Source organism: Lampris incognitus, chromosome 13 (assembly GCF_029633865.1).
Source record: "Lampris incognitus isolate fLamInc1 chromosome 13, fLamInc1.hap2, whole genome shotgun sequence".
Classification (NCBI taxonomy): domain Eukaryota; kingdom Metazoa; phylum Chordata; class Actinopteri; order Lampriformes; family Lampridae; genus Lampris; species Lampris incognitus.
In genome coordinates this window covers 28,801,674-28,813,724 of record NC_079223.1, presented here as the reverse complement: position 1 = coordinate 28,813,724, position 12,051 = coordinate 28,801,674, and the positions used below count along the sequence as shown (strand labels likewise).

General features: G+C 46.4%; 1 protein-coding gene across 1 annotated transcript in view; it reads left to right on the top strand.

The window, feature by feature from the left end:
- The first annotated feature begins 379 nt into the window (after positions 1-379).
- Positions 380-12,051, top strand: part of meis1b (Meis homeobox 1 b) — a 104,262-nt gene continuing 92,590 nt past the window's right edge. The window contains exons 1-6 of the mRNA XM_056291367.1: positions 380-1,026; positions 2,533-2,753; positions 3,968-4,109; positions 4,400-4,450; positions 5,083-5,133; positions 6,098-6,244. Coding sequence (XP_056147342.1) covers positions 1,015-1,026; positions 2,533-2,753; positions 3,968-4,109; positions 4,400-4,450; positions 5,083-5,133; positions 6,098-6,244 — 624 coding nt within the window. The 5' untranslated portion in view covers positions 380-1,014. The remainder of the gene's footprint in view (positions 1,027-2,532; positions 2,754-3,967; positions 4,110-4,399; positions 4,451-5,082; positions 5,134-6,097; positions 6,245-12,051) is intronic.

The window sequence follows — 12,051 nt, the reverse complement described above, 5'->3', positions numbered from 1 at the left end:
TTGTTTAAAAGAAAAGTTGCACACCGCGATATCCTGCGATTTGTAAAGCGCTCACAAACAAGCTGAATGTAGATGAGCGGCGTGAATAGCAACGCGGCGCAATACGGTGCAGGTGTCTTAGTGCGTGTCAAGTAATCAAAGGCTACGCACAAGGAAGGTATGCTGAAACGTATATCCAAGAGAAACGATCGTCGGAGGAGATATTTTCTCCATTGGTAGCACGGCTCGAAGCTCGCAGTGCGCTGGCTGAGCTCGGAGGGTCCTCCCACGTCGCGCCCCCCCCTCTTCGCACGACTTGATGTAGCCCAACGCATTGTGTAAGACGCGACCTGTTATGGCCACCACTACTTCCGGGTTTCAGCAGTCTGGTCCAGATTCACTCCTCAGTCGCGATCAACACACATCCATTGCACACGAACGGGCAGACGGCTCGCCTCGCACACAGCATCGATCGTGGCTCCTTTAAGAAAGACTAAGCCAGAATTATCACCCCACCTCCTCTTGATCTCCTGTAGACGCTTTTGCATAAAAAATCAACTCGGGAGCCGAGAGTGATCAAAGAAACGAGGAGAGCTTTGTATTTACTGTGATTTGACTGTTAACATTAGGTGTGCGATCCCGCGGAGGCGCGCGTCGGACCATCATTCATTCGCTACTCTGACAAGCCTCGCGTTTGATTGACAGGCGGAGTGGCAAAAAGCCATGAGAGTCGCTAGTTTTGTCTGACGGGTATTTTTTTTTAACATTTTTTTTTTCATCCTGGTTTGGTAAAGGAGACTGGTGCTCGCCCCGCCGCCGCTATCCCGAGGATAGCAGAGGAGCCTGTACTCGCCGTGCCTGGGCTAAACTTGAGCAGAAAGGGGGCTGGCTTCACCCTTCCCCGGGAAGACATAGAGGGATTTTGTTGAGAGATCTCCCATTTGGAATTTGCGTGTTCGCTTCTTCTTCTTCTTCACCCTGGCCTCAGAGGGGATATATCTAAACTGAAAGGAAGACGAGGGAGTAAGGAGGGTTATGGCGCAACGGGTACGTAGGCTATTGCAGCAAAAAAAAGAAAGAAAAAAAAGAAAAAAAAGTTTTTCTAACTCAACTCTGCTAGAATTGCAAAGCCGCACGGTAACGTGGCTCGTGACACGCGCTCACGGCCAAACTTTCTGCCGTCCTGCGGACTCATGCACGCAGGACCGAGCCCCGTGTCGTGTTCTGCATCCGAGGCGGCACCGTATTACGCACGGACGCGCTCGTTTGCTCCACAAACGGCCGACTGCGGGACATTTGGAGGTGTAATCATATCGGCTATTTTTCAAATGAGTTATGACAGGCCAGTTACTGGAAGTGGAATGGGGAGGGCAGGGGGGCAACACAAACGTCGACATTGGCCCCCAAAAGTCGATTTCTACTCGTGCTCTTTCGCCAGGGTTCCGTGTTTAGTTTAGTATTTGTGTAGAGAAAAACAACAACAACTACTTCGTCTGACATTTACTGTTAAGCAATGCAAATTTCACCGTCAGTTTTTTTACTTCATTGTCTGCAGTTTATTTACGTAAATCAAGGGAAAGGGAGGATATTTGCATAATGCCAATTAGGCACTTTTTTAGTACTGAGGCAATGACGAATGCATTGATTCACATATATTACATATATACAAGATAATCTTGCACTGTGAGTATGACGCTGAGTTTTGCACCTTCTGGTGATTTTTTGGGGGGGGGTCCCAATAGTGGGGTTATAGTGATAATGGCCTCTCCACACTTTCTCTGTGGTCTACTTCCCCTTCTACACAGCGTTATCAATAATGCAAGCAAGTCATTAATTTGTCAAGGAAATCCTCTTCAAATATAAAATATAGTTTTAAGGTTGCTTACCAGAGACCTCTGCATTAACCGCAAAGTAGTCATGTTTTAACTACAATGCTTGTTTGGCGTCGATATGGTAATGGAGAGTGACCACAGAATATTTATAACTCAAAATTGACACGTGAAAAAAAAGTTTGAAGTATAACCAACTTTACTTAACTTAACGTCGTTTAAAAACACACACACTCACACACAAACACAGACAGACACACGCACACAGAACCCCGTTTACCAGTCGCGTTTGCTCCCAACATGAATTATAGTTTGCTTGGTGTGGAGCAACATTCTGCGTAATTACGGCTCCCGGAAATTAGAAAACTTGCAATTACGTAGATTAGAGTAGAGCATTTGTTTTGTAAGTCTGTTTTCTAAATCACCGAGGCTTTTTTGTGCTATGTTTACACTTGTTTTGGAGCATAATACGTCTTAACTAGATTTACTGGAATTATTCACCGTGCACCTTTTATGTACGGACCTACATAGGTACAAAATGAACACACACACACACACACACACACACACACACACTATATATATATATATACACACACACACACACACACACACACAGCAAAATAATCTCCAAATGTTAGGTATTAGACGCCGCAGTTTCACCCTGTAATTAGTCAGATATCACCCATGTTCACCACTGGACATGCGTGTTTGTTGTGTGCAGTACGAAGATTTGCCCCACTACGGGATGGACGGGGTGGGAATCCCGACCACCATGTACGGAGACCCGCACGGTGCCAGGTCCATGCAGGCGGTCCACCTGAACCACGGGCCCCAGTTGCACTCCCACCAGTACCCGCACACAGCCCACACCAACACCATGCCGCCGAGCATGGGCTCGTCAGTAAACGACGCTCTCAAGAGAGATAAAGACGCGATATACGGGTAGGTGCAAGCCCCTGGCGTGTGTAGTGTGTGTGTGTGTAGTGTGTGTGTGTGGGGGGAGGGGGGGACCTCGTGTGTTTCACGGGATGGCGGATGAGGTCTTGGGAGACAGGCGTGAGTCCGGCGTGGCCTCCAGGGATTTGGGGGAAATCACGAGGCGCGCTGCTTTTACGCATTTTGCGATAGGCTACGTACGTTATGCGGAGAAGTGACGCTTACGTGCCGCCATGGCGCCCGGTCAGAGGGGCCAAAAGGAAATACAGTTAGTTTATTTTTCAGTCGTGTGTCAACTTAGTCCCTCACCAACTATTTTACTGTTCTGTTATTTTATTTTTATTTTTATTTTTTGAAAATACTGCCAAATTCTATTGTAGGACACTATCCCACGTTAGACCGCCATTTAAATGATTAATAAAACCAAACTTACCTAGTTTTTTTTCAATTATGCCATTTGAAATGGGCCTTTTAATTTACCCTCTGTGTTACGTGACGGATTATTTAAATTGATTATTCTCAACGCGTTAGGCTATAGTCAATTAAAACTATAGTAAAACCCCATACATGCACGTCATAAATTATTTCAGAAGAGTTAATTAAAAAACCCAAACCGTGGGTTTTTTGCACGGTGCCAAAAATAAATGGACCACCGTATAGTAGCACACCGTAGGGACACCGTTTTGTCAGCGTCGCCTTTCTCTCCAACTTAACTAGGCTACACTTACATTTAATCAACATCCTAAATGGATAATTAATATCTATAAATTTAGGAGCCTCTCGCTTTTAGTCGCCTCGAAAGGCAAATGGACCGCATGCGTAACGCACAAGACTGACGCGAGAGAGAGAGAAAGAGAGAGAGGGAGAGAGAGAGAGATTACCTGAAAGACTGTAAAAGTTTTTGTTATTAGTACGTGTGTACAGATTTGATCACGGGGGTCCTCCGCCTGTTTCCCAACGTCTCTCTGCATCATGTATACCTATAGCTGATCTAGGCTGCAGCCAGTCCCTATGGGCGAGTTGTTGGGAGAGTGTGGCACGGCTGGCTAAATCTAGCCCGGAGTAGTCTTGACCCCGACGACGCTGTTCTCTCTGGTGACATTTGCTATTGTGTGTGTGTGTGTGTGTGTGTGTGTGTGTGTGTGTGCGCGCGTGCGCGTGCGCGTGCGTCTTCGCGTGTGCTCGCGTGCGTGTGTGTTTGTGTGTATGTATGTTCCCAGGCACCCCCTGTTCCCTCTGCTTGCACTGATTTTTGAGAAATGTGAATTAGCAACTTGCACGCCCAGAGAGCCCGGGGTGGCGGGAGGAGATGTTTGTTCATCGGAATCGTTCAATGAAGACATAGCAGTGTTTGCAAAACAGGTTAGAAAAGTTTTTCATATTCATGTATGTATTCATTTATTTGGGTCATAGGCTGGCTACCCGCACATGACCATGCATGCACAGACGGCTGATTTAAGGGAGACGTTCGTGTTGCATTGTTAACAGAGCGAAATGCGATACCTTATCAAAAAACTGGTATGTTTTCAAACAAGTGGCCTGTAAATGAGACCCAAGCTTGCTGAATGTGATCACCATGCTGCTGTTCTCCACAACGCTGCGCCTTCCTGCGCGTTGATGCTATTTTAAGATTTCACCGCTCTCGCCTCCAGATTCGGGCAGAAAAGCCTTTATTCTCATCGAATCCAGAGCTGGATAATCTGGTAAGAGAAATGTCGTTTTTAAATACAAAACTGAAAGTTTGCACCTTGTGTTTCACATACATATATATGTACCTAATGGTAGCAGGACCCCTTTGCATGCTGTGTGCGGGTTTGTGAGACATGACGTGAGACAGCGAGGCTGTTTAAAAGTGAAAGCAGGCTTGCAGGTTGGTTGGACAGTTGGGGATGACGATAGCCCCCGGTAGTACGCCTGCCACTTACTGCAGATAAGCGTCTTCTGCGGGCAACCATTAGACGGCTGTCAGAAACCTCTGACCTCCCCTATTTCACGATGAAAAGTCATTATGTTAATGTTTTCACTTTGTTGAGTTTGGGACTTTCAGTATGATATCACCGTAACAGTCCCCCCCCCCCACGACTTGTTGATGTCTAATATATCCCTCACTGCGAGGCCCACATTACGCGGGCTTATTGCAGCTCAGCCTGTATGCCACGTCGCCATATTGCAATAATGTCCAAGTTTAATATCAGTTCCACATAAAATCGATTCATATGATTTTTTTATTATTTTTTTTGGGCCGTCTGCAGTTAGTTGTATGGAGGAAAAACCTGCCTGTTTAATATCAAGAGACGTGTGACTCATCTTTTTTATTGTTATTTTAATTTTTCAGATGATTCAAGCCATTCAAGTTTTACGATTTCATCTTCTGGAGCTGGAAAAGGTAATATCCCTCCGCCGTTTCTGTTCAGAGTGGCACTTCAGACCTATGGGCAACATTTGCATAAATGTATTTTTGCTAGTCGGTTATAATTAGCGTCAAAATCAATCATGGGGCCATTTCTCTCCCGCGTTTAATCACGACGCAAGCTGTTACAACTGGAACGGATATCTCCGCGTGCCCAAACCCCTCTAATGAAGTTTAATGCCGGCAGAAATTGCATGCAAGGTGAAACATATACTAGACTAACTTTGCGGATTTTTTTCTCTTTCTTCTCCGAGGCGCCCCTGTTGTGTACGGAGGGCAGCGGGGCCCCAGACAGCCATCTGTGGCGAGAAAGTGTTTGTCGCCCTAATCAAACGGCACAGCCACTCGCGGCGGAGCCGCCTTTATGAGCACGGTGGTTCGGTCGTTGAGAACTTTATGAAGATCACGCGCATTTTAAACATTTTCCTATTCGTCCGCATGCGCGGTGCCGCTCTCGCGGACGGACGTGCGCGTGCTCTGAGCGGATGGATCATGTGGCAGAAGAGCTCGCTGTCGCGGCCAAACGTGCGTGTGAAGAGACGCGCCGCATGGGTCGCGAGTGATAATGTAGTAAAAGGACAAAATTAAGCAGTTTACTTTAAATGTCAGTCGGGCGGGTCAAATCAGCCCCCCTCCCCCCAGAAACGGCCACTTTCCGGGGCACCGATGAATTTAACACGGATGTTGAGAACGTTGTAGCCCGTGAGCCCTCTTGTCACTGTCAATTTCCGCAGATATCTTTATTTTGAGAGGAGACATGAAGTTAGCCTGTACACCTCACAACCTGACTCACTGCGCCTCGCATCAGCTGGCCCGCCTGAAACCATTTGGGGCCGTTTTCCATGTCAAAGGGGGTTTGTGGCTGCACATGTCACTTTTCTCTGTGATGTCCCATTTCGGTGATTGTCTGGTGTCTCCCTCCCTCTCTGCGCCTGTGTAGGTACACGAACTCTGTGATAATTTCTGTCACCGGTACATCAGCTGCTTGAAAGGCAAGATGCCCATCGACTTGGTCATAGACGACAGGGAGGGCGGATCAAAATCAGACAGCGAGGAAATCACAAGATCATCGGGGCCTCTTGATCAGGTACGTCTCTCTCTCTCTCTCTCTCTCTCTCTCTCTCTCTCTCTCTCTCTCTCTCTCTCTCTCTCTCTCTCTCTCTCTCTCTTGCTCTCTTTCCCTCCCTGTCGCTGTACTCTCACTGCTGGCTATTCAGCTATTCTGGGTCACTACTCGGCTGCGTTGCTATTTGCATATGATTAAGGCCGTTTTACATTCCAGCGAAATGAAAATTTTCTGAATAATGTTGCTATTATTGGCCCATTAGGACTTGATCCCACAACCGACCCGGGAAGATTGGCTGGAAAAAAGCGTCGCCATAAACTTGACCTGTTTCATGTCGATTTTAATTTAGCGTCTCTTCTTCTGCTGCTGCTCCCCCCCCCCCCTCTCTCTCTCTCTCTCTCTCTCTCTCTCTCTCTCTCTCATCAAAGCAAAACGTTATCAGCGGCCCTACATTTCTGTCATTTTGCACAGTGAGGCTCGACGATATATATATATATATATATGTATGTGTGTGTGTGTGTGATATATATATATATGCTCACGCTGTACGACCAGACGGAGACACTGGTTTAGGTGCCTTTGCTTTCTCCAGCGGAGTTCACGGTTCATTACGTGTGTTGTCGGTGGGTTTTTCTCTTCCTTAGACATGAGTGCACATTGCTTATCAAGGACGGCCCTCCCTCTCTCCCTCCCTCTACCCCCCCCTTTCTCTCGCTCAGATCGCAGGAGAATCCGAGGCGACGCTTTATTTCTGAAAGCGATGATGTAGCGGGCATTAAAGGTAGATTAGGGAGCGTTTGCCTTTTGTGAGTCGCAGCGGTGGCGATAGCAGAGATAACCGCAGCCTTCATTATGTGCTCCGCTGGCTGCGCGCACTCCAGGGACGTTGTGGCGCGCGTGTAAGCGTGCAGGCGTGACCCTAATGGTCCATATACTGCCGTTAAATAACGTTGACGATCACAACCGGGTTTATCTTTACCGACCGGGTCTCGGTTAGTGTAATTCATTTGTGCGAAAGATACGCAATCTTGAAGCCTTTTTTTTACTTTACATACTATGTGTTTCAAGGAAAACTTTTGAAGTTCCGCCCAAGGCTATAGATACCGATGAGTGGGGGGGGGGCAACTGCCCAAATGAAAGGGATTAGCGGGATACACCGCTATAAAAAGTAATGAAGCGATTAGGCTAAATAATTTAAATCGGCGGACTTCCATATGGTTGAGTGGCTGGCCTGCTGCGGTGCTCCGGAGCTCCTCGTAGCCACCAGCTTTCACGCGCCGAGGTGAATAGACGGCGGTATAGCCGCGCGCGCACCATTCACCGCCCGACCCGGGGACCCAAATGGGACGACCCCCGGCCCCTGTGTCTGATTATGGAAATGAGCAAGATCACCCGGAAGATAATAATTCATTTAATTCAGAAACAGAATTAAATAACACAACGCCACTTGTGCATTTAAGTGTCTCTTTGAATGGGTCTGTGTATTCTTCAGGGATTCAGCAGTTTTTAAAAAAAATATTTTTTATAGATAGGTCAGGAGACGAAATGAAGCCATATGTATCGTGGCGATGCGGAAATAGGGTGTATTAAAACCCAAGGGTTTCTAGGTATATGAAGAAAATTATGTTGTGCTTGGGGGCACCGATGCAGATCTTTAATTGACTTGGCGTGGCCTATTTTAATGTAATGATGGTCCCTACGTGGCGCGTATATAGCCAATTCAGGGCAAAATCACATAGGCCTGTGTTTACACAGGATGTTCTGTGTGAATGGTATAACTATATGAAATGACCTATGGGCCCAGCTGGCGTCAAAAGGCACCTTGGGAAACTTTTTTGACAGATCTAGAATGGAACCCTCCGGAAGGATCGTTCACTGCTCCATAGGGAGACTGTCCAGGCTGTGTGTGTGTGTGTGTGTGTGTGTGTGTGTGTGTGTGTGTGTGTGTGTGTGTGTGTGTGTGTGTGTGTGTGTGTGTGTGTGTGTGTGGGCCTATCCAAACAGGCAGTAGGAGAGTGATGCGTGCCTCCCCCTCCTCAATACATATATTGTCAGTCTAATGGCACTGCATTTCATGACTTATATGCGGCTGAATACGTAATACATGTATTTTTGAATTTTGCAGGCTATTTTCTCGCGTGACATCTTATCTGCAGTCGTTAGGCTGTGACATCCTTAACGAATTTGCGTTGTGTGTGCATTATCTCGTTCCATATGTATTTTTAATATATGCCCTCAGGCATAAAGTTGAAGTGGACTGACACACACACACACACACACACACACAAAAAAAATGTTGAGAATTTGCACAAAGGAACTATGTTAACAAGAGGGAGAAGGGAGGCTCATTTATTCATAAACCAATTTATTCCAGCGAGGCGACTGTAGCAGAGGAGAGAAAAAAAATTGTCAGAGGGAAAAGAATACTTTGGATTTATTAAACTCAACAATCCAACAGCGCTGACTTTCTTGCTGCATAATGTGCCCTTGCGTCATGTCGGTAATATTCCAAATGTTTTCTGTCTTTTTTTTGCATTTTGCCATTGTTTTGCTAGCCTGCCTACACAGACGAGTATGGAGGGACGCTAGGCGCCCCTTTCAAAAGAAAGCAGAGCATAGCTGAGAGGTGAAAAAGTCAGAGAGGCTCTGTGCTGGCTTGTGAATGCAGCCGAGCCAGTTTGGGCTCACCCTTCTGTGTGTTTTTATGTGTGTGTGTGTGTGTGTGTGTGTGTGTGTGTGTGTGTGTGTGTGTGTGTGTGTGTGTGTGTGTGTTTTCACTGTGTCAGTGTGTATAGTAGCGTGCACAAACATTGTGCATGCATGTTCACATACATATGTGTGAGCTCATTTTTGCATTTCTTAGTGTTAAGAGTGTATGCCTGTGTGTATTTATGCCTTTGTGTGTGTGTGTGTGTGTGCATGTGTTTACGTGTGTGTGTTCAGACTGGCCTGATAAATGCAGCACCCCCCTCAGGTGCTATGTGAGTGGAGTGACTGGTTAGCACCAGTTAGACTTCCTTAACCCTTTCCCTACCGCTCCCTCGAGAGCCATTTTTCGCCTGAGTCCCAGCACATTTGCCTCATTTCTGCACTTGATCAGCACATTTCCAAGTGCCCCATGACACACAGTACTTCAGCATTAAGCTCGGCTGTCCAAAAACCTAGAAGTCACCTTATAAAATATTCCTAACAATGTGCATTTGGTGCGTGTAGTAAACGTTTAACAGCACACACACACACACACACACACACACACACACACACACACACACACACACACACACACACACACACACACAAAGGCCGATGTTAACAATGAAGTTAGTTTGGCCTATCTTAACGGCATCCTAAAGTCTACAGGTCACGTCCTCCTCAGTGTTTTTAAAAATGCAGCGGCTGCAATGCCTTCGCAGGTGGTGGGTAACCTCTCTGTCAGACGCACACAGTGCCCCCACGCTCCAGGGGCCGCAGCATGGGAGAAAGAGAAGCGGGGGGTATTTCTAGCCGGCCGTGCATCGTTTGCACAGTTGTCTTTAATTGTGCAGAGAGCATGGCGAGGGGGTACGGCAATTTGCTAATGAACTCAGGGGGCGCTGAGCCCTCCACTGTAGTAGAGCGGGGCTCTGCTAATAGTGCTGAGGACTCACTCCAAGTCTGGAGAGCTCCTCGACTTGATTGAGCCATGTAGACTGAAGTGGTTCTGGAAATAATTGAATTTTCTTTTTGTTGTTTTTTTTTCCCTACCTTTTTTTTGTTTTGTTCAGAATTCTCCTCCATGCTGTTTGTGGATGTGAGAGGATCTGAAATGTTGATGAGCACTCAGCGGTTATAGTGCTTTGTGCTTAATAGAGAGGATTACTTTAATGTTAAAAAAACGTGCAGTTGACACTTGAACCTGTGCTCAACAAAAGTTGATTTAGTTGCTTGCTGCTGATGTCTTGTTACTATTATTTGGCATAGCCAGCTGTTACAGACAACGTCATCAAATTTTGGGATCTTTTTTTTTCTGATAGCATGTGAATTTTTTTTTCCTTACAAGCCTCACCCTCTTTCCAAAACAAACCCTGTTTTTGTGAGCTCAGGGTTGTGGTCACTGTGTAAGAATTTATTCTTGATAGCGCTATCGTAGTACCTTTTGCCCAACAATTGGCACTGTTTAGCCATACAAACAGCGGTTTCCAGGTCAGGGAGACCCAGTAGTGTTGGTTTAGGTAAATCTGGCAGTCAAAAGAGTGACCCCATGACACCCCTCCGGCTCAATGGAAACCCGGACTGCAGGGGTCAGCTGCTATTTTCCCAATCAGTACACCACTATCGCTAATCTATCTGCTTCTTGTTGAAGTATGGATCGAGTTACACCCAACTTACCAGGCTCTCTCTCTCTCCCCCTTTTTCTCTTTCTGTCTCTCTCTGTCCTACAGTGGCCCACTGCTGTTCTTAATACAAACTTCTGAATCATTGCAGTGATTGTTGGTAATGGCAGCCTTTGTAGTTGAATAGGGGAGAGTTTTGACCCTTACTCGCTCCCTCCCTCCTCTGCAGCCCCCCTCTCCTCCAGCGCACCCCCCCCCTTTTTTCCATTGGGGAGTGAATGCAGGGCGGCTGTTAAGGATTCAAGAAGTGATACAAAGAGGTGACCACGTGACTTGTGTGTGTCTTAGCCTCTTCATTATTGCAGTGGAATAGCAAGTAGGGGCGATTCTGATTGAGCAAATCAAGGCCGGTGGTATTTCAAAGAATAGAAACTGTCCGGGGAAACTTACATGGAAGATATATACATACGTGTTCACTCTCACGTTCACGTCGCATGTCTGTCTGGAAACTCACTGCGATCACCCCGATTGCTTTGATTGACCTCTTCTTCTTTTGGCTTGTTCCCTGTTTTTTTGTTGTTTTTTGTCTGTTTGTTTTGTTGTTGTTGTTGTTGTTGTTGTTGTTTTGGCCGATCACGTGTTAATTAGCAAGCGTTTGGATTTGCGTTTATCCTCGAAGAGAAACCTAAAACGACGCCACAGGTAAAAACTGGTGCTCCGCGTAACCACACCTACACTTGTCGCGATAGCTGCAAGATCCCGTCCGCGAACAGGAGTTCATAGCTTGTGTCTCATGTTGCCTGCGATAGGCGGTCTTGTCAGTCCCCGAGGCTCGCCGTGGTTTCTTTGGCTGAATAAACAATAACCTAGCTTAACACATGTGTACTTAGCTAATGGAAAGTTCCTTTACCCCCCCACCCCCCAACCCCCTGCAAGCCTCTGACAATGGGCACTGTCACAAACAGCGGCGTCTCCAAGGGATCCACCGAGAACATCCCAGTGTAGCGGCTACACCGGCTAAGTTCAGGCCTGGCCAGGCTAACGGTAAAAAAAAAAAAAAAATCAACCACAGCAAAACATGTCATTATGAAATTACGCCTGCCTTTTCATTCATAACTGAAAAAAGAAATATGGTTTGTTTGGGGTTAGATAGCACAGAGGAAATAGCACTTGAGTTAATGTTTTTGTTTGGGTTTTAGCTTACAGAGAGTAAACAAGGGGGTCTGTAGCTAGCACTGACACAGGAGAGCTCGGAGCGAGAGAGAAACCGACGGAAAGGGAGAGAGAATCCGTTTGTCATTTTTTCTAGTGTTGTCTAAATTGACTTCTGAAAGCTCTGGTAATTATCTCAAACATGTAATTATCTTTGGTTGCCTCCGCGAGGTTAACCTACCAGTTTTGAAAAGCCGATTGAAGAGTACCTGAAGGCTATTCAATGTAGCATACTTTACTAGCTCAAGAGACCAAATCCAGTTTTCTGTCTCTCTAAACCCCTTCAGCAATTCTAAGGTTATT